Genomic DNA, 26,898 nt, shown 5'->3' on the forward strand with positions numbered 1-26,898 from the left:
GCAACTAGGGAACGCACTTCATGACTTTGGATTTGTTAACCAAACGTGCTAACAAAAGTAGCTCTTTGGACATAAATGATGGACATTATCGAACTAAATCAAACATTTAATGTGGAACTGGGATTCCTGGGAGTGCATTCTGATGAAGATCATCAAAGGTAAGGGAATGTTTATTATGCTATTTCCGACTTCTGTTTACTACCCAATATGGCGGATATCTTTTTGGCTGCTTTGTTGTCTGAAAGCTGTACTCAGATTATTGCATGGTTTGCTTTTTCCGTAAAGTTTTAAAAAATCTGACACAGCGGTTGCATTAACGAGAGGTATATCTATATTTCCATGTTTAACAATTGTATTTATCAACATTTATAATGAGTATTTCTGTAAAATGATGTGGCTCTCTGCAATATCACCGAATGTTTTTGGAACTAGTGAACGTAACGCGCCAATGTATACTGAGAATTTTTTTATATAAATATGCACTTTATCGAACAAAACATTTATGTATTGTGTAACATGAAGTCCTATGAGTGTCATCTGATGAAGATCATCAAAGGTTAGTGATGAATTGTATCTTTAGTTGTGCTTTTTGTGACTTCTCTCTTTGGCTGGAAAAATGGCAAAATAAATTCTGGTACTTGGTGGTGACCTAAAAATCGTTTGTGGTGCTTTCGCTGTAAAGCCTATTTGAAATCGGACACTTTGGTGGGATTAACAACAAGATTACCTTTTAAAATGGTATACGATACATGTATGTTTGAGGAATTTTAATTATGAGATTTCTGTTGTTTGAATTTGGCACTCTGCACTTTCACCGGCTGTTGTCATATCAATCACCTTAACGGGATTGCAGCCCTATGAAAGGTATTTCATCAATGCTTTCAAACACAACATTATTTTATTTTATTTTTTCTCATTACATCAGCTCGCTGGTTACCATTTCCACAAGCTGTTTATCTATATGACTTACTGAGAGCCAAACGCTGTGTGTGTGGAGAGGAACAAGGTGGCGTATTGTCCGATTTCGTAGGCCAAGCAGCCCCTGTCATCCTCTGCTGTAGAGACATTGTAGTGGTCTGGGGAAAGCATGTCCAAGAGGTCCAACAGATCCACTTCTAGAAAAGGGAACAAAACATGCATCTCAGAGACAGGGTATGAATTGATAGCCGTGGCAATACCCAACTTTGATTGAAATGAAATTCATCAGCCAGTACTGTATTCATCATCACCTCAATCAATGGAATTGAAACAAACTGATCAGGGCAGGACTTTGATGTACATAAGAGTTCATGAGTTAGTTTAAAAATAAGCTGGATGTGATCATGTTCTCCCACATCTGTTTGGCCAGCCACTGTGAGGGCAAGGTGAGATACTAGCCGCTGATAATTGGAACAGGTTGCTGTGTCTACCTAGAGAAGAGAGAACTTGGCTGCCCTCTGTGAGATCAAAGCCTGGAGCCTCACCTGCTGCCAGTATGGAATGTCTGGGTGGAATCTCCCCAAGCATGAGAGCAAACCCCATGTTTGATATGGACCAACTCTCTGCCTATTTTAAGGGGCTCTATGACGGCACAGTGTGGCGAAAGCCAGAACAATAAGGATATATAGATATATGGCTCTGGTGAAGTTGGCATGGTTATGGTAACGAAGAAGGAACACATTACACAAAACAACACCTTCCTGCTAAACACAGGTATGTTTGTTACAATTCTTTTGTAATTAATTATCACAATTCTGGGATTACCACAGTATCAAAAATAATCTCAGAACCTTCAGTATCAATTACAGTAAATACACAAAACATGCAAACATACATACAATATATTGCTGGCATGACCAGATCCCATTTATCCTGGGATGCCTTACTCACCTTTAGCCAGGGCTGGTGTTTGGTATCCCCTGCATCCCCCATACTCCTCTGGTCCCGGCTGGACAGGGCACAGCCCGTGTGAGGAACCATCCTGAGAAGCTCCCTCTCCCGGAGTCCCAAACAGACCTAGTCCTGCCCAGAGAAACAGCAAGGTCTCAGCCATGCCAACCCCTCCAGGTTCCCTTCCAGTGCCCATCATATCCCAGGGGGACTAGTCAGGAGGATCTGAGGACACGATCACGATGACTCACTGTATCAGCGTTGTCATGACTGTCTTCTCCTCTCACAAACACTGTAGAGATCTCCACCACTGCCTGTCTACCGCACCACTGAACCACTCTCACCTGAGCTCTGTGGGTACACACACACCCATACCAAACTACATATCAAACCACATGTGGTTTATCTTTAGCATACCGAGACAAAGCCAAGCAGCCAAGCGAGAAGAGAGACAGCTCTCCACATCATCATAAATATATCTGCTACATCTTAAGCAGTGAGCTGTGTGATTTATACATTATATAAGTTTAATAAAACATTTCATCATCAAAGATGAGACTAAAACATCTGCTCCAAAATAAATATCTCTTCTCCTTATTTCGCTGGAGTCAAAATTCTGTGATAATCCTTCAGCGTTTTCGCTGTGCATAAAAATTAAGCCATAAATCGATTTTCAAAAGACGATTTGTTACCACAGTTTAGTTGACATTTAATTTAAGAGGATTCATATGTTTAAAGGTTCTACTGTTTACACTGTGGTGTACAGCAGGTCAGCCACCAGGGGGAGACTCGTCGAGGCCTGGTGACAGACGGTGTATACACCACGAGGCGATGGCTCCATCTGCTGGATGTGCCAGGTCTCAACGGGTTCTCCGGCCAGTACTAATTGGGGCTGATTGGGAGTTGGTGAGTAATCTCATGGGCTGATTGCTCATCAGCTGTGCAAGGCCCATAAAGCTGGCCGAAGACGAGAGCGAGGACGACCCATCGCCTGTGCGGCCCGGAAGGAAACGGTTGACCAACCTGTTTCTACGGGTCCGGAGTCGGAGGGGGTGCCGGAACCCGACCCCCCTGGGGAACCATGGGAGGAAGAGCCCAGCCTCTCCCTCCTCGATTTCGAGGGGCCAGTCAAGACACCCGCGGGGGGGCAACTGAGGGGACAATTCGGGACGGCCCAGTGGGAGGATCCTAACTCGAAAGCCGCCACAGCCCAAATGATAGCGGTGGATGGACAGCTACTTCTGGGGGTGAGTGACTGGCGACACCCCCATTTCCAGATCAAGAATAACCTTTTGTATCAGGTGTCACGCCAAAAGGGGGAACTTTGAGAGGTATTATTGCTGCCGCGACGGTACGTGGGAACCGTTCTTCAGCTGGCCCACACCCACCTATTTGGGAGTGCACCTGGGAATGGAGAAGACCCAGGAATGGAGAAATCCCGGGAACGGATCGCCGCACGGTTCCACTGCCCCAGGATGAGGAGGGCCGTGGAAGACTACTGTCGCAGCTGCCCGGAGTGTTAAATGACTGCCCCAAAGGCCCACTTCCGAAACCCTCTGGTCCCCCTACCGATCATCGGGGTGCCCTTTGAACGAATCGCCATGGACATAGTGGGACCCCTGGTAAAAACAGCACGAGGACACAGGTACATCCTGGTAATAGTAGAGTATGCCACCCGGTATTTACATTCACATTTACATTTAAGTCATTTAGCAGACGCTCTTATCCAGAGCGACTTACAAATTGGTGCATTCACCTTATGACATCCAGTGGAACAGCCACTTTACAATAGTGCATCTAAATATTTTAAGGGGGGTGAGAAGGATTACTTTATCCTATCCTAGGTATTCCTTAAAGAGGTGGGGTTTCAGGTGTCTCCGGAAGGTGGTGATTGACTCCGCTGTCCTGGCGTCGTGAGGGAGTTTGTTCCACCATTGGGGGGCCAGAGCAGCGAACAGTTTTGACTGGGCTGAGCGGGAACTGTACTTCCTCAGTGGTAGGGAGGCGAGCAGGCCAGAGGTGGATGAGCGCAGTGCCCTTGTTTGGGTGTAGGGCCTGATCAGAGCCTGGAGGTACTGAGGTGCCGTTCCCCTCACAGCTCCGTAGGCAAGCACCATGGTCTTGTAGCGGATGCGAGCTTCAACTGGAAGCCAGTGGAGAGAGCGGAGGAGCGGGGTGACGTGAGAGAACTTGGGAAGGTTGAACACCAGACGGGCTGCGGCGTTCTGGATGAGTTGTAGGGGTTTAATGGCACAGGCAGGGAGCCCAGCCAACAGCGAGTTGCAGTAATCCAGACGGGAGATGACAAGTGCCTGGATTAGGACCTGCGCCGCTTCCTGTGTGAGGCAGGGTCGTACTCTGCGGATGTTGTAGAGCATGAACCTACAGGAACGGGCCACCGCCTTGATGTTAGTTGAGAACGACAGGGTGTTGTCCAGGATCACGCCAAGGTTCTTAGCGCTCTGGGAGGAGGACACAATGGAGTTGTCAACCGTGATGGCGAGATCATGGAACGGGCAGTCCTTCCCCGGGAGGAAGAGCAGCTCCGTCTTGCCGAGGTTCAGCTTGAGGTGGTGATCCGTCATCCACACTGATATGTCTGCCAGACATGCAGAGATGCGATTCGCCACCTGGTCATCAGAAGGGGGACAGGAGAAGATTAATTGTGTGTCGTCTGCATAGCAATGATAGGAGAGACCATGTGAGGTTATGACAGAGCCAAGTGACTTGGTGTATAGCGAGAATATGAGAGGGCCTAGAACAGAGCCCTGGGGGACACCAGTGGTGAGAGCACGTGGTGAGGAGACAGATTCTCGCCACGCCACCTGGTAGGAGCGACCTGTCAGGTAGGACGCAATCCAAGCGTGGGCCGCGCCGGAGATGCCCAACTCGGAGAGGGTGGAGAGGAGGATCTGATGGTTCACAGTATCGAAGGCAGCCGATAGGTCTAGAAGGATGAGAGCAGAGGAGAGAGAGTTAGCTTTAGCAGTGCGGAGCGCCTCCGTGATACAGAGAAGAGCAGTCTCAGTTGAATGACTAGTCTTGAAACCTGACTGATTTGGATCAAGAAGGTCATTCTGAGAGAGATAGCGGGAGAGCTGGCCAAGGACGGCACGTTCAAGAGTTTTGGAGAGAAAAGAAAGAAGGGATACTGGTCTGTAGTTGTTGACATCGGAGGGATAGAGTGTAGGTTTTTTCAGAAGGGGTGCAACTCTCGCTCTCTTGAAGACGGAAGGGACGTAGCCAGCGGTCAGGGATGAGTTGATGAGCGAGGTGAGGTAAGGGAGAAGGTCTCCGGAAATGGTCTGGAGAAGAGAGGAGGGGATAGGGTCAAGCGGGCAGGTTGTTGGGTGGCCGGCCGTCACAAGACGCGAGATTTCATCTGGAGAGAGAGGGGAGAAAGAGGTCAGAGCACAGGGTAGGGCAGTGTGAGCAGAACCAGCGGTGTCGTTTGACTTAGCAAACGAGGATCGGATGTCGTCGACCTTCTTTTCAAAATGGTTGACGAAGTCATCTGCAGAGAGGGAGGAGGGGGAGGGGGAGGAGGATTCAGGAGGGAGGAGAAGGTGGCAAAGAGCTTCCTAGGGTTAGAGGCAGATGCTTGGAATTTAGAGTGGTAGAAAGTGGCTTTAGCAGCAGAGACATAAGAGGAAAATGTAGAGAGGAGGGAGTGAAAGGATGCCAGGTCCGCAGGGAGGCGAGTTTTCCTCCATTTCCGCTCGGCTGCCCGGAGCCCTGTTCTGTGAGCTCGCAATGAGTCGTCGAGCCACGGAGCGGGAGGGGAGGACCGAGCCGGCCTGGAGGATAGGGGACATAGAGAGTCAAAGGATGCAGAAAGGGAGGAGAGGAGGGTTGAGGAGGCAGAATCAGGAGATAGGTTGGAGAAGGTTTGAGCAGAGGGAAGAGATGATAGGATGGAAGAGGAGAGAGTAGCGGGAGAGAGAGCGAAGGTTGGGACGGCGCGATACCATCCGAGTAGGGGCAGTGTGGGAAGTGTTGGATGAGAGCGAGAGGGAAAAGGATACAAGGTAGTGGTCGGAGACTTGGAGGGGAGTTGCAATGAGGTTAGTGGAAGAACAGCATCTAGTAAAGATGAGGTCGAGCGTATTGCCTGCCTTGTGAGTAGGGGGGAAGGTGAGAGGGTGAGGTCAAAAGAGGAGAGGAGTGGAAAGAAGGAGGCAGAGAGGAATGAGTCAAAGGTAGACGTGGGGAGGTTAAAGTCGCCCAGAACTGTGAGAGGTGAGCCGTCCTCAGGAAAGGAGCTTATCAAGGCATCAAGCTCATTGATGAACTCTCCGAGGGAACCTGGAGGGCGATAAATGATAAGGATGTTAAGCTTGAAAGGGCTGGTAACTGTGACAGCATGGAATTCAAAGGAGGCGATAGACAGATGGGTAAGGGGAGAAAGAGAGAATGACCACTTGGGAGAGATGAGGATCCCGGTGCCACCACCCCGCTGACCAGAAGCTCTCGGGGTGTGCGAGAACACGTGGGCGGACGAAGAGAGAGCAGTAGGAGTAGCAGTGTTATCTGTGGTGATCCATGTTTCCGTCAGTGCCAAGAAGTCGAGGGACTGGAGGGAGGCATAGGCTGAGATGAACTCTGCCTTGTTGGCCGCAGATCGGCAGTTCCAGAGGCTACCGGAGACCTGGAACTCCACGTGGGTCGTGCGCGCTGGGACCACCAGATTAGGGTGGCCGCGGCCACGCGGTGTGGAGCGTTTGTATGGTCTGTGCAGAGAGGAGAGAACAGGGATAGACAGACACATAGTTGACAGGCTACAGAAGAGGCTACGCTAATGCAAAGGAGATTGGAATGACAAGTGGACTACACGTCTCAAATGTTCAGAAAGTTAAGCTTACGTAGCAAGAATCTTATTGACTAAAATGATTAAAATGATACAGTACTGCTGAAGTAGGCTAGCTGGCAGTGGCTGCGTTGTTGACTTTGTAGGCTAGCTGGCAGTGGCTGCGTTGTTGACACTACACTAATCAAGTCGTTCCGTTGAGTGTAATAGTTACTACAGTGCTGCTATTCGGGGGCTAGCTGGCTAGCTAGCAGTGTTGATTACGTTACGTTGCGTTAAAAGAACGACAATAGCTGGCTAGCTAACCTAGAAAATCGCTCTAGACTACACAATTATCTTTGATACAAAGACGGCTATGTAGCTAGCTATGTAGCTAGCTACGATCAAACAAATCAAACCGTTGTACTGTAATGAAATGAAATGAAAATGTGATACTACCTGTGGAGCGAAGCGGAATGCGACCGGGTTGTTGAGTGCGGAAGTTCTATTCGGTAGACGTTGTCTAGCTGTTGGCTAGCTAGCAGTGTCTCCTACGTTAAGGACGACAAATAGCTGGCTAGCTAACCTCGGTAAATTAAGATAATCACTCTAAGACTACACACTCTAAACTACACATTTACATTTACATTTAAGTCATTTAGCAGACGCTCTTATCCAGAGCGACTTACAATTATCTTGGATACGAAGACAGCAAAGACAACTATATAGCTAGCTAACACTACACTAATCAAGTCGTTCAGTTGAGTGTAATAGTTTCTACAGTGCTGCTATTCGGTAGACGGTGGACGTTTGCTAGCTGGCTAGCTGCTGGGCAGATAGCAGTGTAGACTACGTTAGGACGACGAAATACGATAATTACGCAATTATCTTTGATACAAAGACGGCTATGTAGCTAGCTAAGAAGAAATTGCTAAGATTAGACAAATCAAACCGTTGTACTATAATGAAATGTAATGAAATGTAATGAAAAGTTATACTACCTGCGGACCGAAGTGCGGATGCGACCGCTCGCTCCAACCCGGAAGTATACGTGATTCCCCTACGGGCGGCGGTATCCAAGGGAATCGCCCCGGAGCTGTTCCACCTTTTTAGCCGGGTGGGCATCCCGAACGAGATCCTGACAGACCAAGGTATGGAGTTTATGTCCCGCCTCATGAAAGAGTTGTGTGCCCTCCTGCAGATCAAGCAGATCTGGACTGCCGTTTTTCATCCGCAGATGGATGGGCTCGTCGAGTGCTTCAATAAAACGCTTTAGCAAATGCTGCGGAAGGTCATCGAGCAGGACGGGAAGAACTGGGACCACTACCCCACCTAATGTTCTCAATCCGAGAAGTACTCCAGTCCTCCACAGGGTTTTCCCCTTTTGAACTCCTCTACGGGAGGAGGCCACGCGGCCTATTGGACCTCACCAAGGAGGTGTGGGAAGCCCAACCGACTCCATTACGCAGCGTGGTAGAGCACATGGAGACGATGAGGGAGCGGATGACAGCCATATGGCCAGTCGTGAGGGAACATATGGAGAAGGCCCAACGCGCCCAAGCCCAGGTCTACAATCGGGGATCCCAGCCCCGAGAATTCCAGGTGGGAGACAGGGTGTTGGTCTTGATCCCCATCGCCGAAAGTAAGTTCCTGGCAACATGGCAACAACGGGCCATACGAGGTGATCGAGAAGCTGGGACCTGTCAATTACCGCGTACGGCAACCGGAAAGACGGAAACCTTAACAGATTTACCACGTGAACCTGTTGAAGAAGTGGCCAATGGTACCAGTGGTGGTCCCGAGCAACGAGGACCTCGACCCGGCCCAGAAGCAAGAGCTCAGGGAGCTTGTCGATCGGAACACGGCGGTGTTTTCTGAGAAGCCGGGCCGCACGACCCTCATTGAACACCACATTCGTACCTGGCGTGGGGAAATGGTACGAAAGAGGTCATATTGGATTCTGGAGTCCTGAAGGAAGGCCGTGAAACAAGAAGTGGAGGCTATGCTGAGGATGGGGGTTATTGAAGAGTCTCACATTGCATGGTGCAGCCCCATCGTGTTGGTGCCCAAACCGGACGGTAGCCTCCACTTCTGTAATGATTTCCGGGGTGGGAACTACATAAGCTTATTCGACACCTACCCAATGACGAGGGTGGACGAGCTCATATACCGATTGGGAAAGGCCCGGTACATCAGCACCCTCGACCTGACCAAAGGATATTGGCAGGTACCGTTGGCATTCTCCTCCTGGGAGAAGACGGCGTTCTCGACACCTGACTGTTTGTATCAGTACCGGGTCCTCCCGTTCGGGTCTCCATGGGGCCCCGCCTACCTTCCAGCGACTGATGAACAGAATGCTTCGACCCCACCAGCAGTACGCAACGGCATATCTGCATGATATCATCATCCACAGCCAAGGTTGGGAAGAGCAGCTGATGCGCCTCCAGGCGGTGCTGTACGAGCTCAGACAAGCCGGGTTGACCGCGAACCCCAAGAAGTGCATTTACATTTACATTTTACATTTAAGTCATTTAGCAGACGCTCTTATCCAGAGCGACTTACAAATTGGTGCGTTCACCTTAAGACATCCAGTGGAACAGCCACTTTACAATAGTGCATCTAAATCTTTTAAGGGGGGGGGTGAGAAGGATTACTTTATCCTATCCTAGGTATTCCTGAAAGAGGTGGGGTTTCAGGTGTCTCCGGAAGGTGGTGATTGACTCCGCTGTCCTGGCGTCGTGAGGGAGTTTGTTCCACCATTGGGGGGCCAGAGCAGTGAACAGTTTTGACTGGGCTGCGCGGGAACTGTACTTCCTCAGTGGTAGGGAGGCGAGCAGGCCAGAGGTGGATGAACGCAGTGCCCTTGTTTGGGTGTAGGGCCTGATCAGAGCCTGGAGGTACTGAGGTGCCGTTCCCCTCACAGCTCCGTAGGCAAGCACCATGGTCTTGTAGCGGATGCGAGCTTCAACTGGAAGCCAGTGGAGAGAGCGGAGGAGCGGGGTGACGTGAGAGAACTTGGGAAGGTTGAACACCAGACGGGCTGCGGCGTTCTGGATGAGTTGTAGGGGTTTAATGGCACAGGCAGGGAGCCCAGCCAACAGCGAGTTGCAGTAATCCAGACGGGAGATGACAAGTGCCTGGATTAGGACCTGCGCTGCTTCCTGTGTGAGGCAGGGTCGTACTCTGCGGATGTGCAAACTAGGTTTTGAGGAGGTGAAGTACCTGGGGTATTTGATCAGACGGGGAAGTTAAGCCCCAGGAGAGGAAGGTTCACGCGGTACGTGACTGGCCCGTTCTACGCACCAAGACACAGGTCAAGTCCTTCCTGGGACTGGCAGGATACTATAGCCGGTTTATCCCCAACTTTGCAGCTATAGCTTCCCCACTCGCCGATCTAACCAGAGCCCGCCTCCCGAAAACAGTGAGATGGACGGACGAGACAGAAGTGGTGGTCAGCCGTCTAAGGAAGCGCTGTGCTCCCATCCGATTCTCGTAACGCACCAGGTGCCGATGGTGGTCCAGACGGATGCATGTGATACGGGACTAGGAGCTGTTCTGTCCCAGATACACGATGGGGTGCTAGACACTCAAGAATGACCTGTTAGGTACCCACTTCACCCTGGTCACGGACCATGCTCCCCTGGTCTGGATGGCCAGGGGAAGGGACACAAACGATGGGGTCACCAGGTGGTTCTTGTCCCTTCAACGCTTCTCTTTTTCTGTTGTGCACAAGTCAGGGGCGAAGCATGGAAACGCGGATGCCCTATCGAGAAGGGAGACATATGTCGCACTGATGACAGTCCCCTCCCCGATAGAGCTGGGGGGGGTGACATACAGCACGTCAGCCACCAGGGGGAGACTCGTAGAGGCCTGGTGACAGACGGTGTATACATCACGAGGCGATGGCTCCATCTGCTGGACGTGCCAGGTCTCGACGGGTTCTCCGGCCAGTACTAATTGGGGCTGATTGGGAGTTGGTGAGTAATCTCATGGGCTGATTGCTCACCAGCTGTGCAAGGCCCATGAAGCTGCCAGAAGGGCAGCACACAGGGAGAGTGGGGGAAGAAAGGACTCCTGTATAGTTGGGGACGGTTACAGAGGTAACAGGAGGGAGTGCAGTTTTGATCCCGACAGGATACCGCAAGACCGGAGCCCAGAAGACGGTATCCCGGAGAGGGTCTCATAGGGGAGACATACCCTTTCCTTTTTGATTTATTATTTAAATAAACTCCCTTGAAACTGAGCTAATCCTTCTCTGTCCGTGTCTGATCTGTGTAAACGTCTTGACCAAACCCTCTGTTCTGCCACAACACAGATATGCAAATTGTTTTTGTCAAAGTCATACAGGCATCTAGATTGAAATATAGTATTAAACAATCCATTAAATTAGACATGTATTTATTTATATATACTACATATATACCAGAACGCTTTTCTATACCAGAAATTCAGAAGCAACATAAAACTCATCATGTTTCACAGAGCAGTGGGCCCATATAGGCCAGCAGAACATCGGACCAAATACGTCCTGTTCACATTTCAGAAACATGTCAACAAAACAAATTACAACACAGCACATGATATAATATAAGCTCTCTTTTTGGCAACAATCACTGTTCAAAATGTAAACATCATTCTGTTGGGGTCTGATGAGAGAGAGAACACCACTGAGTGCACATGGATCCATCAACTGCTCTGAGTCGCCCTACTCACAGGCAGGCACATTTTATCACTATCACCATAACCATCATCACCATCATCATCACTATCACCATAACCGTCATCATCACTATCACCATAACCATCATCACCATCATCATCACTATCACCATAACCATCATCATCACTATCACCATAACCATCATCACCATCATCATCACTATCACCATAACCATCATCATCACTATCACCATAACCGTCATCATCGCCATCACCATCACGATCATGTTGCTACAACAAAGAGCTGTATCAGGGAAAACTCTCTTTTTATACAGCACTGTAAAACCTGTTGGCAAAAAATGACTCAGTCAGCGTTCAGAGTACCATGGGAGTTAACTTACAAATAAATCATAGTTAGGAATCCTCCATAAACACATCCATATTGAAATAATTTGCATCAAAGGACAGATAGTATTCATAATGACATAAAAGGCAACACATCCTCAAGACACTTGATTCTATTTACAGGAAAAATGGCTTTGTAGACTATATTTGTCAGTAGTATCCAGCACATGGACATGCTATGTCTGTTGTTTCCATATTGTTCTGTACAAGAGGCCAGTTTTGCTGCTGTCCAGTGAGGGTCTATAGTTCAGGGCTGGACCTCATCCAGGGCCTCACAGTGGACATCATGCGTAATCCAGTGAGGTGACAGGGACAGACAAAAGCAGGGAAGAGGGTCCTCTGTCCAGAGACACACTGAAGAGCACACAAGTACCCAACATATTTAGGCTGAAAATGACAACTAGAGCATTGACATGAAATGACGCTGGAACACCTGACTGTATAGGGATCAAAGCACCAGAGCTCTGGAAATGTACAGCATCTATCAGGGAATGGTCAGGTCCTTGTCTCGTCTAGATCGTCATATCTACTGGAGAGAACATTACAACAAATGGAAAGGCCTTTCCTCTCACTTTGTTCAACAACCTTTTTTGTTCTCAGGTGAGAGCTCACGATCGGTGAGTTAACTGGTGCATACGGTCATTTCTGTTGTGACACCTTCTTCCCCATTGGCTGACTGACACGGAACCATTCACGTCACTGCCTGAGAAATACCCCATTGATGTAGTGTGAAATGAGAGAGGAGAGTTGTTTTAAAACAGTGTCTGTGACAACCAATGTCTGCTTCAGATCCCTACACACCTACCACTGTGTCATGATCAATAAAGATCTAATAACTGAGAACTTCTGATCTTACAGGAGGAAAAGAGCACAATTTCAATACATTCCTGATACTTCAGTGCCACATACTATTTTTCTGCTACACACTGTACTGAACACATACGTACTCTGTTTCATAGGTCTAAGAAGTGAGGAAACATTCTTTACATCTTGAGTTATTCAACTTTGTTATTAATCAAAATGCAACTGGTGAACGTTTGCACTGTACGCCAGCAGTCCCCATATCTTCCTTGTCTTGTTGATTTGACAAACATATTGCACTCCTACAAACACACACTCTTAGAAAAGAAGGTTTCTAGAACCTTTAAAGAACCCTTTTTGGTTCCAGGTAGAATGCTTTTGGGTTCCATGTAGAACCCTTTCCACAGAGGGTTTTACATGGAACCCAAAAGGGTTCCCCCCCTGGAACCCAAAAGGGTTCTACCTGGAACCCAAAAGGGTTATCCTATTAAACCTTTATTTAACTAGGCAAGTCAGTTAAGAACAAATTCTTATTTACAATGACAGCTTACCCCGGCCAAATCCTCCGGGACGGCGCTGGGCCAATTGTGCGCCGCCCTATGGGACTCCCGATCACGGCCGGCTGTGATACAGCCCGGGATCAAACCAGGATCAAACAAAGGTCTGTAGTGACGCCTCTAGCACTGAGATGCAATGCCTTAGGCTGCTGCGTCACTCGGGAGCCAGCTGAAGAACTCATTTGGAACCCTTTTTTCTAAGAGTGCAGATACACACACGTACAGATGCACACTCAGTACACGACCTGACAGTGTGCTTCAAACTGAGGACCCCTGTCTTTCTGATACCCAGTTTTGCTGTCCATCTTCCTGCTCTTCTTCTACAAGTCCCGGCCCTAACAGCGGTCATCCTCGTCCGTGTCACTCAAGAGCTCGCAGGCAACCACAGAGCTGGCCTGACCCAGGCGTTTATGGAAGTGTCCGTTGGGGACCTGCCAGTTGTGCCTGAGCTGGGGGGCAGAGCTGATGGTGTTGGCCCGGCCCAGACTGGTTGCAATGGCCGCCTCGAAGGTCAGAGTCTCATCCAGGCCTGAGGAGTCTGGGCTGTGTAACTCCTCGTGCAGGGTCAGGTACGGCTCCGAGATGTACCGGTGAGGTGAGGGGTGCGGGTGACTGACCCCTAACCCTGGGCCACCCACCCCTATTCCCACCCCCGCTCCTGACTCTGGGGCTAGCCTCTCCCCCTCCTCCCGCAACGAGGGATCCTCCATCTCTCCGGGGGCCTCCTGGGTCCGGGCTCTGCCCTCACTGGCAGCAGGGGGGGAGAGGTGGGCTCGGCACACCAGGGGGGAGTAGGAGATGTGAGGGCGTGGCCGCAAGGGCGTCTGGGGGAGCTGGCGCCGGCCGCGGGGTATGCTGGACAGGTCTGGGCTGCCTGAAGTGTTGCCCTGCAGAGAGTAGAGACCTCACACATAAACCAAGCTTCAATGGTAGTAGGGACAGTGTTTGATAGATAAAGCCAGGAATTGAATAATAATAGGCTCAGGGCCGTTGAGAGAACACTCACCTGTCTGTGGAGGGCATGTGTGCGTCCCTCACTGGGGGAACGGGACTGCTTGCGTTCTTGTGACGGGTCCTGGCTCCGCTCCTCAGAGTTGCAGCGGGACACGTCGGGAGACAGCAGGTGACGCCTCTCTTTGGAGCGCCCCCGCTCATGATCCACTGGTTCCCTGAGGTTGCACCTGATTCCTGAGAGGCAGCGGGAGAGAGGGGAGCTATGAAGAGGGACACAGTATAGTAAATACACAGCCATCAGGGGGCATCTGAAACTGATAGCTTCCACTGTTCTTCAATGGTTTTAAAGTATGAAAGGGGTCAGGATCAGTGAATGGACCCTAAGCAGAGGCATATTGAAAACATTCCAGCTTTAACCAGAGTGAAGGAAAAGATGCCATGTAAACTCAGTGGCTGACTGTTACTGTGTGTAGTATACCTCTGATGCTCCTCTGTCGTGGTCTGTTCAGACGGTCAGGACTGACCCTCTTCAGAGAGTACTCCTCCTGCCACAGGCCATTCACACATTGATCCCCAATAGTGGAGAAGGAGCGCTTCATCGATTTGCTGCTGTCTGTCCCCACCTACACACAAACAGATAAACACATACACACATACAGTAGACACACACACATATAGATATACAGACATATACACACATATACATTTGGTTGAGAGAATGTGAGAGGGTAAAAAGTGTGTGGAGTTCTAATCTGAGTTCTGAGCAGAAGACTTTCTCTCATCCACAACACACATTCCATGTTTAACACATGGTATTTATATTGTGCTTTTCGAGGACCCAAAGCCACTTCCTATCCATATTACCATGGACTAAAAATACAACGTTTGGGAAACATGGCACACTGACATGTTTGCCACGCAAGGATTAACTAGAAACCATCAAAGTACGCCATCCACACTGTCAACAACCATTGAAGGTAGCAGCTGAAATCAGATGTATATACTGTAGCAACCTAGTTAACACCCAATCCTCCTCCACTTCATGGCTGATTGCTGTATATATGTGGCTGCACTGCTCCAGTGTTCAGTCCCTCTGAAGCCCCCACAGAGGCTGTCTGCCTGGGTCCTGTTCTCTCTGAGGCCCCATGGGTAGAGGAGGGGAGGTGAGGGGCTATACAGTAACAGGTACCTGTGTGTCTACAGCCAGCCGAGGCATAGAGGAGGCTCGGATAGAGACTGCCCGCCCGGGCACCCTGAGTGGGGCATCCTGCCTGTTAGTGGGGCAAAGGTTGCGGTTAAACTCTTTGCGCTCCGGAACCTATATAGTCAGAGAAAGAAGGAGGAGAGAGAAACACAGCAGAGTTCTAATGTGTGAAAACAGAGTTGGCAGCAATGACGTCAGAGGACCAGCAGAGGGCTACTGTACCAACACGTCACAAGCAGATGTAGTATGCTGACTGAGATTTTGTACAGTATTGCTATCGAATAGCCGTACACCCTCTTTACTCAGATTAAAAGCACTGGCTGAGCACAACGGCAGCCAAAGCACTGTGTATTGGCAGTGTAATGTATTAATTTTTCATTATTCATTGTGAACCTGTGTGAGTGGTGACTGTCTGGAGTGCTCAGAAGTACTGTGGGTAGGAGTACCACTGTCAACGAGGGGCTGACAACCAGGCGGGGCAGGGCAGATAGGAGGGGCTGAAGGAAGGAAGGGGGCGGTGTCTACATGCGCAACAATGGCTTAAAGCTTAAAATGGAGCTTGAATAACTGAAAGCCATGAAGCGGAGGCAAGAACCAGTCACAGGCATGCAGGCATAGGAAACCAAAATGCCCCACTCTTCACTAAAGAGCTGAGAAGAGCTGAGAAACCATAACCACGAAATATGAGCAGTATCCTCCAACAGAACTCGGTACAGCTGCTCAAAGAACAGAGAGATGGATGGGAGTGCCATATGGCATATAGCTCTGTTGATGACAAAGGTGCCAAATACCAACACAGCATAATTGAACCACAAAACCATGAGAAGAGGGCTGACACCAAACCACCAGAGACAAGCCGCCGTCTCCGTCCCTGTTCCATTCACACACTTACAGAAAGTCACACGCTTTCATGTCGTCAAAGTCACACTCCCCACAGTGCCAAAACTCAGCAGAATCACAACAATCTTGCAAAATAAGCATAATACGCATGGTTCATCAAAGCCTATGGCGGAGAAATTATGATACCATTCAAAGAAATGGGTGAGTAGTGATAAATGCCTTAAACAAGGGACACTGTGTGGAGTGAAGAGCATGGTGAGACATTGCCATGGTGAAGTTGAGAATGACACAGAAGGGGCCAGACAGCCGTATCATCGACTGCAATCCAGCTCTGCTAGATAGAACTGGCTTGGACTGTGTAGAGTTAACTAAAGTAGGTGTGTGTTTGAATGGCTTTGAGTGTAAGGTAAGAGTGTGCATGACTCACAAATTAGTGACCAATCTGTTCTGGGTCTAATTGCTATGATGACAGTCTGATCAACAGCAATGCTTTTTACAATGTTGTTTCAGACAAGAGTTTGATGATGAATCAGAATATACTGGCACCCTACATCAAATATTTCAACACAAATCAACACCCTCCCACAACCACCCCCCAACCAACTCCACCCCACTAATCAACTAGCGTCAAAATACCGAATATTGATTGGGCCGGGCCTCTTGGGTAACAATTGGTGGACAGAGACAGCTAATTGGCTGGACAGTGACAAAGAGATGGATGGGGGAGTGGATGAGTCAGAGTGAGTCCAGTCAGACGCTGCCTCTCCTGGGAGCGACAGCCTCAACCCCCACTCCTCTCCTCCCCATCTCTCTGGATCACAACCACAGCCTACCAGACCATAATGCAACCCTTCTCACTCCATCCTATCTCACTGGAGGTTTACCCATCAAAAGTCTACTCATGCATTATGTTTGTAATTATAACACAATTATTTCCCCATTAAGTGTGTAACACAGTAATACATACATATAAAATACAATGTGACATGTATTGTACTACTTGGTTGAGGGAGCTTGCAAGTAAGCATTTCACTGCACCGTTTAAACCTGCTGTAAACTGTGCACGTGATGAATCAACTTGGATTTGATTTTGATTTGATTATAGTGCGTTGGGTGAGTGTGTTCATGGGGGTGTTACAGTACTTGAGACCAAGTCCTTACCAGTGTGTGGAGCTGGTGGTGGAGCAGGTGGTGGTGATGATAGTTGTGGTAGTCCTCCTCTCTGTCCTCTAGGTCCTGGGACATGGGCTGCATGAACATCTCCTGAGGGGATATGGGACTCAAGGCCACAAATCCTCCTCTGGTCCTGATGGAACAGATAGGAAGCCAGACAGACGCTCAGAGAGGCATGCCTATCTAGGAGGAACACATATCTATTAACTCCATCTACAGGCACGCACACACAGGACTTCAGGAGTAGGGCTGTGACAGTCATGACATTTTGTCAGACGGTTATTATCATGCAGCTGGTTATTGTGGCTCAGTTGGTAAAGCGTGGCTCTTGAAACACCAAGGTTGTGGGTTCATTTCCCATGAGGGACCAGTACGGGAAAAAAAGGAGAATCAAATTATGAAAAGGTATGCACTCACTACTGTAAGTCTGCTAAATGACTAAAATGTCGATGTAAAAAGACTGTCGGTCTCACTGTAATTGACCGTTAATTAATGTAAACATGTTTAGCATCTCCAGCCCTCCACGCATATGAGTGGCATACAAGCTGCCGATGAACATCTACATTTAAAAAGTATAATAAATCAATTTAATATACACCTTCACAATAATTCCATTATATATTTTAGTCAAGTCTAAAGAAACATTATGATACAAAGAAAATGTATTTCAGAAAACAGAATAGGAGTAGGCCGACTGTGTCACACCCTGACCTTAGAGAGCCTTTTAATGTCTGTATTTGGTTTGGTCAGGGTGTGATTTGGGGTGGACATTCTATGTTTTGTTTTCTATGATTTTGTGTTTCTTTGCACTAATGCCCTGTAAGCTTCACGGTAGTTTTTTCGTTTGTTGTTTTGTTGGCGACATTTTGAAATAAAAAGGAAATGTACGCTCACCACGCTGCGCCTTGGTCTTCTTCCAGCAACGGCCGTGACTGTATGTTATCTGGCTGTGTGCCATAAGCTGTAGGCTTGTTCATTTAGCTTACAAGATATGCTTATAAGTCCTGTTCCATTATTTTATTTTATTTTATAGTAAGAAGAATATAATTGAACTAGCTGAATAAAATATTATATTTTTACCATTCCGGAGCATAAAAATCATTTGAAACAGGTCCTCCTATACACAAGATTTAGAGTTATTTGGCAACTTTAGTTGTGAATGATACAAACCTTAGAATGTCTTAGAAATGAAAACATATATAGGCTGCATGATGCGGCTATAAGCAATATAATCTTGTCTTTACTAATATGTAAAATGAGTTCGGATTTAGAATGGCCCATTATCAAATGGGCAGGAACAAGGACATGATAAAAATACATGTCATCTATATGCACTGGAATAGCGAATGGAGGCTCTGTGCTTTCCCGCTGGTCCGGTGTGCTACTTTGGTTTTATAGCGGAGCTATGCTTAATATGAGCAGCTGAGAAATACATATAAGTAAACTTATTTCACTCCATGCATCACTGTTTGAGGAGCATGCGCTTGCTGTGTGACAGGTGATATTCCGCCCAAACTCTGTATGCAATGGGCTATCCAACCCTATTCCTGCAGCTACCCAGTGCTTGATTTGGGATACCAAGTGAATGAAATCTGTTCGAGAACATCAATAGTAACATGTTTTCGCAAACAAAACATATTTCACTGAACTGTTGACAGCCCCTCTGCATGCTTGAGAAAGGAATAAAGGAGAGAGGAGGAGATGGAAACGCACGGTGGTGAGAGATTCTGTAGCTAAAAGGTCATGTGCCACCCAATTCATTATACAAATATTTTTGTTAAATCCCTATTACTAGGCTATTCAAAATCAAATACAAATTCACTTTTCAATACAAATTCACTTGTAGGCTACCTGTAAGCTGCCCTGCCCTCTACCAGAATCATGGATAGACATTTTGGAGCAGAGCATAAGGTAACCAGTCCATCCAGTATGCATAATAATACAGTCCACCACTCTCAAAGGCGATTACTCTAATTTGTTTAATTTTAAAGTATAGGTCAGACCAATTATGCACCAGACATTTTAAATCAGTTTTGTTTTATGTTTTTCTGCCATGGGAAATATGTGGTAGGCTATGTATTGTATAACCGCACAATCATAATTTTATTCCGTTTTTCCCCCCAGGCTTGAGCACATAAGTCTATGCACATGTATATGCTCTAATATGTGTATAGGTGTTTTGAATGAATCATCACCTTAGAAAGCACTGTTCATGTCATTGTATTAGGCTTTGAAATAACATCCACAACTACCATGTTTTACACTTAATGCAACCTGCTGTTGAACTTCTGTCTTCAAACTGATCATCACAGTGAAGTCAGTTTTAAAAGCACTATACTGTTTTGATGATAAGTGTTTGTTGTGATTTTAAATTGCATTTGCAATGATGTTAGAGGGCCCTGAGTACCAGGCCAGTAGGACCTGATGGTAGTTAGCAAGTTGGGTACTATCAAAGCATGTCCAGAGTGCATAAGAGGTGATTACCATAACTTAACCTCTTGAAGCTAGGGGGCACTATTTTTATGTTTGGAAAAATAACATTCCCAAAGTAAATGGCCTATTTCTCAGGACCAGATGCTAGAATATGCATATAATCGACAGATTATAATATAAAACACTCTAAAGTTTCCAAAACTGTCAAAATATTGTCTGTGAGTATAACAGAACTGATATTGCAGGCGAAACCCTGAGGAAAATCCAATCAGGAAGTGCCTCTTATTTTGAAACCCTTCTGTTCCTTTGCATACCTATCTTCCATTTAAAGGGATATCAACCAGATTCCTTTTTCTCTGGCGTCCCTAAGGTGTCGACAGTCTTTAGACATAGTTTCAGGCTTTTATTTTGAAAAATGAGCGTGAAAGATCACATTGCGTAAGTGGATAGGTGGGGGCTCTCAGAGTGAGTTTTTGCGCTACAGAGTTGTTCCATTGTTCCTCCCGCTGTTATTGAAAGACCTACACACTCGGTTGATATATTATCGAATATATATTTTAAAAACTACCTGAGGAATGATTATAAAAAACGTTTGACATGTTTCTGTGGACATTATGAAAACTATTTGGAATTTCCGTCTGCGTTGACGTGACCGCTCTTTCCTGTGGATTTCTGAACATAAAGCGACAAACAAACGTCGGTATTTTGGGTATAAAAATAATCTTTATGGAACAAAAGGAACATTTGTTGTGTAACTGGGACTCTCGTGAGTGAAAACATCCGAAGATCATCAAAGGTAAATGGTTAATTTGATTGCTTTTCTGATTTTCGTGACCAAGCTTCCTGATGCTAAGTGTACATAATGCTATGCTAGGCTATCGATACATTTACACAAAACGATTGGATTGCTTTCGCTGTAAAGCATAATTTCAAAATCTGAGATGACAGGTGGATTAACAAAAGGCTAAACTGTGTTTTGCAATATTGCACTTGTGATTTCATGAATATTCATATTTTTTTGTAATATTTGCGCTATGCTATTCAGCGGTTGCTGACGAAAATGATCCCACGACAGGGATGGGTAGCGGTCACGTGGAATTTTACTGCGGTCATGACTCATGATTGCCGGTGTGGGAGTAATACGGTCACCGCAACAGCCCTATTCATGAGTAAAATAACATATTTACAGGGCAGATCCAGGGCTGTGGGGCAGGAAAGGGAGGGCTTTGGCACTGCAGAGGATCTCTTGAGGCAGAGAGGACGCATCCATACGCTGGAACATGGGAGCGTGTTTCTATAGAGGGTGAAGATGAAACAGGTACAGTATGAGAGTATGCAAACTACTGTTAAGAGGAGGTGGTTTCCTAACTATACTGTACATAGAGGTATATACCTGCTCCTCCAGCTGTTGCCTGAGCTTCTTGGCTTTGCTCTGCTTGTAGTAGTCCATGATCATCATGGCTGCATAGATCTTCCCAATGGTCATATGACTGGCTGGAAGACCAATGGCATAATGTCACTAATTTGAAATTCTTTCAAATTCATAACTCCTAGAGTAAATAGTTCAATTAAATTGACTAATGCCAGTGGGACCATACATTCTGACTGTCACCTTTGTGGATGGGGACGAGCAGGTCCAGGGTCTTCTGTGAAAGGTGTGACCAAATGACACTTATCTCCTTCTGTAGATCTGAATCCATCTGACCTCGGTCCTCCCCTCCTGGAACCACCACAACAACAGCAGATCAAGCATGCAACTTATGGAGGAAATTGATCAACAGTGTGTGGAGAAAGTAGAGAAAAACAACAAGGTTATACTAAGTATATAGCATGTTAGCTAGCACCTGACCTCTGGCTATCTTCACCTCGAGGGCGGTTCGGATCAGGGCCATGAGGGTGGAGGTGAAGTGAACCGACATCTCTTCATCCACAGGCATGTTCATTAGCACCAGCCTCTGAGGGTGTCCATGGAAGAGACAGAGGGGGAAGCAGGAAATATATCTCATCACACAGGAGACAACATGATGCAAATGGGAGGAGCTAGCCATTTGCAGTCTTAATGTAGTACTCAAGTCTCTACTTGATAATATGTTTTCACTGTTTAAGCTAAACTTACAATATAAGGATAAAAACACATGTGATAAGACAATACTCTAATAAGAATGACATAGTAAGAACAGCCAAGAGACTCTCACAACACAGCATGTACAAAGAGGGTAGGTGCATCTCTGCCATTGCACATGCACACATATCACAAAATAAATGACAAGGAAATGATATGTGAAAAAAAGCAACAGAGTGCAAGGGCAGAAGGCACATGCATATACTTATAGGAAGTAATCAAGAAACACTGATTGAGGAAGATTGTATGACATTCTGACACTGTACAGTGTGGCTCTATGAAGTATATGTCAGGTTTATGCACCCGTTTCAAAACAGCTGCATTCTTACTGACTGTAAAAGCCATTTACTCCACAGACAGCTCTTAACACACAAAACATCAATGAATTACTCAGTCAGTTCTCTGCCAAGATGCAAACCAATAGAAAAAAAGAAAACACCAACGCAGAATGCTTATTTCTTTTGACTGTACGTATTGTCATCCACCAATCAAAAAACACCATTGTAGATTATCTTACAGTTGAACAAAACGACACATTACGATACGATAGACAACAGCCATTTCCCACACTTCATTTGGAATTGGGATGATCCGGTATGACAGAGAGCAAGGTTTTAGTTTGCCGTCTCCATTGACCTAACATAGAAACTTTGCCTGTCTGCATTTGGTCTACCTTATAAGCCACTTTGGATGGACATTTCTTGCCGAGGCCTAGAGGTGGCGACATGAGGGTCAGCATTTCATACATGTCAGTGTAATGAATACGCCCGCTGGGGAGGAGGCAGGGAGCAAGGCAGATGACGAGGAGGAAGGGCAAGGAAGGCATTCCCAAGGAATGGAGGAAGAAAGGAATATGTAAAAGGGAAGAGATATCAGAAAGAGGGTTATTCAATGGCATTACACAGAAAGAGGAAAATGATAAGATCAGGTTGTGGTCTTTCTATGCAGACCTGGCATAGAAAAGAGGGAGCAGAAGAAATCTAACATGACCAAAGGAATGACAGTAGGGTCCTCTGTGGATCTGGCATATACTTACATCACATCCTAAACCTGTACTGCTGACACTTGTCAGGGGGGGACTTACAGTAGGCCATGAAGTCACCACCATAACACTTTTCGTCCTTCTAGGACCAGTCAGCTAACCCAGAGGTACCAGATCCAACCAGGCACAGAGAGCCAGGGTATCACAGAAAACTGATTTTGTGTAGTTGTTAACTTTACACTACATTTTCCAATAGCTCATTGCTCTGCATCTACAGAATGAAGTGCATAATGTTCTGTATGTAGGAGGAACACCCAACTCTTTGTATCCTGAAGCCATAGCCCAGTCATTCTTTGGCCTGGAGCAGAGCCAGAGCTGGCCTCCTCCAGCAGTGCAAGCAGGCCATAGATCAGTAGTAGTAACTGGTAGAGAGGAATGGAGGGGGCGGGGGGCAGAGCAAGGATCCCAACGTAGGAAGGGGTTGAGGGAGCGAGGGATAGTGGTGGGGGAGCCAAACCTTGTAGGCCACCCTGTAGGGGCAGTTCTTTCCAAAGCCCAGGGGAGGTGAAATAGTGCGTACTACTTTGTACATCTCCTTATAGTGAATCCTTCCACTGGAAAGAACATACATTTATGTAGTTAACAATGAACATAGAGATTCAGCTTTGCTGAAGTCTACCAGAGCTGAAGTGCCAGCATTGCCCTAAGATAAATAACCTGGAAAGCAAAGCATCAGGATACAATGGACAGCAATTAGCCAAATATGCAATACTTTTCATATCATGAGATGTTTTGGACATTAGGGCTATATGGTGGTCTTTGTAAGTAGGTGGGAGTAACATTAGAATAACTGTAAAATAGTAAATAATTCACATATGTGATGCTACTTTGTATGTGTTGTGTTGCTGTTGGGCCTCTGACTTACCAAGCAGCTCGGTCATATTCACCCCAGATACGAACAAACTCATCCAGGTGGTGAGGCCCCAATATCGAGGAATCCCGGGTGAGGTACTCAAAGTTGTCCATGATTACAGCCACAAACAGATTCAGCATCTGAACAGTGATTAGAGGAGGTCATAGACAAGGAACTACAGTATGTGTGTATGAAAGTGAAATATATATGCATGTAGGTGTCTCCTTCAACTTCTTCCGCTAATTTCTGGTAAGAGTAGAACTCTTGGAGTAGGACAGTAGGACTCAGAGTAGGAGAGTAGGACTCAGAGTAGGACAGTAGGGCTCTTAGAGTAGGACAGTAGGACTTTTAGAGCAGGACAGTAGGAGTCAGAGTAGGACAGTAGGAGTCAGAGTAGGACAGTAGGAGTCAGAGTAGGACTCTTACCAGAAATGAACTGAAGAAGATGAAGGAGACAAAGTAGAAGTAGGCAAACTCAGTTCCACAGCGCTCCTCGTGGTCTGATGTTAGAGCTAAGGGGTCTGGCTCACACTTCTGCCCTCCTAAACATGACAGCATGATCTCCTGCCACGACTCCCCCGTGGCACTCCTGCAGGCAGACAGCGGTGTGTCGTTCAGTGACTGAAAATGAGCCCCGGTTTGCCACTGTGTGACACATGAAGGATATCCAACTGTACCTGAATAGCAACATCAGAGCACCAAAAAAGGTCTTGAAGTTGTTGTGTTGGTTGATGTGAGTCTCCTCATCCAGTCTGATGTTTCCAAAAACCTTGAGGAATATTCAGGCATATATCATGAGATATGTCCTGACTCAGTCTTGCATACAGAAACGACAGATTCACACCATGCAATGACTTAGAAAGTGGCAGAATAGATAAAGAGTGTGAGCAACACCTTACCTGCATTCCGATGATTGCATATATGAAAAAGAGCATGGCAATGAGCAGACAAACGTAGGGGAGAGCCTGAAAGAGAAACCCTGTGTCATGACACAGTAACAGACGTTACACACACACACACACACACACACACACACACACACACACACACACACACACACACACACACACACACACACACACACACACACACACACACACACCTTCAATGTTAAGTGTCCCTATCCAGTGCTGTACTGTACTGTGCGTGGAGCTGACCTTAAAGGACTGGACAAAGGTCCAGAGCAGGATGCGGATGGTGTAACCCTGCCTCAACAGCTTGATCAGTCTGGCTGCACGGAACAGCTTCAGGAAACCCATGTTGAAGGTCTCAATTGACTTCAGGGAGATGAGAGAGTATGTTTACAGCTCATTAGCAGTGCACTGTATAGAAATGGTAACACAATCAGCCAGTGATTGAAATTCCGTAATGCTTTGTTACCTGCAAGTCTACCACTATTTCTGTGATGCTTCCCAAAACTGTGATGAAGTCGAATATATTCCAAGTGTCTCGAAAGTAGTTCTGAAGAAGAGGGGAACACATCCATCCTTCAGTCAGTAGATGTTAGTAGCATTGCAAACAGGATCAGATCATGATGTCATGGACAGTAAGGCATTAACTTGCTCCTCACCAGAAAGCCAAAGGCCATGATCTTGAGGACACACTCCACAGAGAAGAGCACAGTGAAAGCTGTGTTCAGGTGTTTCAGCACAGCCTCATATGCTGGTGGGGCAGAGTAATACTACCACCATATAGGAGATAAAGAGAGACACTATTAAACACCATTGGAATGACCCCAAATTACTGGGATGCACAGACAACCCAAAATAACACGATGAACCTAAACACAGACCATCTTGCTCAATCACCATACAACTGTAGATCTATAGCCACAGGTTCATAGCAGATTTCCTCTGATACATAAATAGCGTAACATTTAGCTGAGGCTATAAAAGGAGTCATTCCTCTGAGTTGTACAGACAGAGTTAACGAGGCCATGTTAAATACTAGCCGGTGGATATAGATCAATATTTAATAGAGGCTGAGTCATCCTCTCCTTCCGTCTGACTGAAGGCCTTTTCTTGGAATAAATGAAATGCTCACAAGGACGGGGATGGAAGAAACCCAGACCGTTAGCTAGAGAACAGCACAGAGTAAAGGGACATGCATCTTACAACCCCAATCAGCTACAGCTACAGGCGCCATAATACCTTCTGCACCACAGGGACTAGTCTTCTGCTTTACACATGGGATTAGTTCAGTGTATTGTTTGAATGTGATCATTATCCACACCTTCATCATCAGGACAATGGTGTTGAGTGCAATCATGGCCAGCACAGTGTACTCAAAGGAGGGGGAGACCACAAAGTGCCAGAGGCGGTACTGGAACGTCTGCCTGTTCTGAGGCATGTAGCGGGTCAGGGGTTTGGCACTTATGGCAAAGTCAATGCAAGCCCTCTGTAAGGGAAAACACACACGAAGGAAAGTTGAAGAACACTTTGTTGGGGATAAGCATGAAGCGGTTAGCTCTGGGAAAGTCCTTATATTTTCCCCTTGAAGTAGAGACACTGCTGTATGGACTGCTGGGAACATTCTGGTCAATATTGACTGAGGGATACCTGGTGGGAGAGACTATGTGAGTCTGGAGGGGAAATCTCACTATTCCTGTATATTTACCAGGCATTTTCCATGAGCCAGTGTGCTCCTCTGTGTAATAACCTGTCAAGACTGAGCGAGTTAAATCTAAAAGCGCAGACGGGGTCATTTTGATGTGTGTGCTACATTCCACCAGCAAACCATATCAATAACACATACACTGAGCTGGTGTGTTCTAGATTATCACTGGAAAGTCTACAGTTAAAAAGGAATGTCTAGGTTCCATTTTGCTTGTTTTATGATTCACTGTGTTTGTGTGTGTGTGTGTGTGTGTGTGTGACTCCATCACCTCGTTCTTCTCCAAGCTGCATTCCTCCATCATCTTGTCTCCCTGCTCCTGGAAGGTGATGATGATGAGAGCCACAAAGATGTTGACGAAGAAGAAGGGAAAGACCACAAAGTAGATGACATAGAATATGGACATCTCCATCCTGTTGCCCCTGCTGGGACCTCTGTCCTCTTCTGTCACGTCCACAGAGTGCTGCAGGACCCTGGACAGACAGACCACAGTGTACTCAGCAATGGGCTTTCTGAAAGATATTTCAGTCTAACTTATGTACAGTAGTGACATAGTAGAAGAAAGTAGTCTTGTGCGAGTCGGAACT

General features: G+C 46.8%; 1 protein-coding gene across 1 annotated transcript in view; it reads right to left on the reverse strand.

The window, feature by feature from the left end:
• Positions 1-11,036: 11,036 nt before the first annotated feature.
• The window catches only part of LOC115108739 (probable voltage-dependent R-type calcium channel subunit alpha-1E), a 164,141-nt gene continuing 148,279 nt past the window's right edge, over positions 11,037-26,898 (reverse strand). Inside the window, exons 30-48 of the mRNA XM_065009058.1 lie at positions 26,583-26,784; positions 25,931-26,095; positions 25,269-25,379; positions 25,079-25,159; positions 24,856-24,975; positions 24,598-24,663; positions 24,376-24,467; positions 24,125-24,287; positions 23,711-23,838; positions 22,477-22,573; positions 21,531-21,636; positions 21,294-21,401; positions 21,075-21,175; positions 20,869-20,975; positions 17,237-17,381; positions 15,221-15,349; positions 14,510-14,654; positions 14,084-14,265; positions 11,037-13,964 (exon numbers count right to left, since the gene is read on the reverse strand). Of these exons, the coding sequence (XP_064865130.1) occupies positions 13,413-13,964; positions 14,084-14,265; positions 14,510-14,654; positions 15,221-15,349; positions 17,237-17,381; positions 20,869-20,975; positions 21,075-21,175; positions 21,294-21,401; positions 21,531-21,636; positions 22,477-22,573; positions 23,711-23,838; positions 24,125-24,287; positions 24,376-24,467; positions 24,598-24,663; positions 24,856-24,975; positions 25,079-25,159; positions 25,269-25,379; positions 25,931-26,095; positions 26,583-26,784 (2,800 nt within the window). The 3' untranslated portion in view covers positions 11,037-13,412. The remainder of the gene's footprint in view (positions 13,965-14,083; positions 14,266-14,509; positions 14,655-15,220; positions 15,350-17,236; positions 17,382-20,868; positions 20,976-21,074; positions 21,176-21,293; positions 21,402-21,530; positions 21,637-22,476; positions 22,574-23,710; positions 23,839-24,124; positions 24,288-24,375; positions 24,468-24,597; positions 24,664-24,855; positions 24,976-25,078; positions 25,160-25,268; positions 25,380-25,930; positions 26,096-26,582; positions 26,785-26,898) is intronic.

The sequence above is a fragment of the Oncorhynchus nerka genome, linkage group LG24, assembly GCF_034236695.1.
Source record: "Oncorhynchus nerka isolate Pitt River linkage group LG24, Oner_Uvic_2.0, whole genome shotgun sequence".
Classification (NCBI taxonomy): Eukaryota; Metazoa; Chordata; class Actinopteri; order Salmoniformes; family Salmonidae; genus Oncorhynchus; species Oncorhynchus nerka.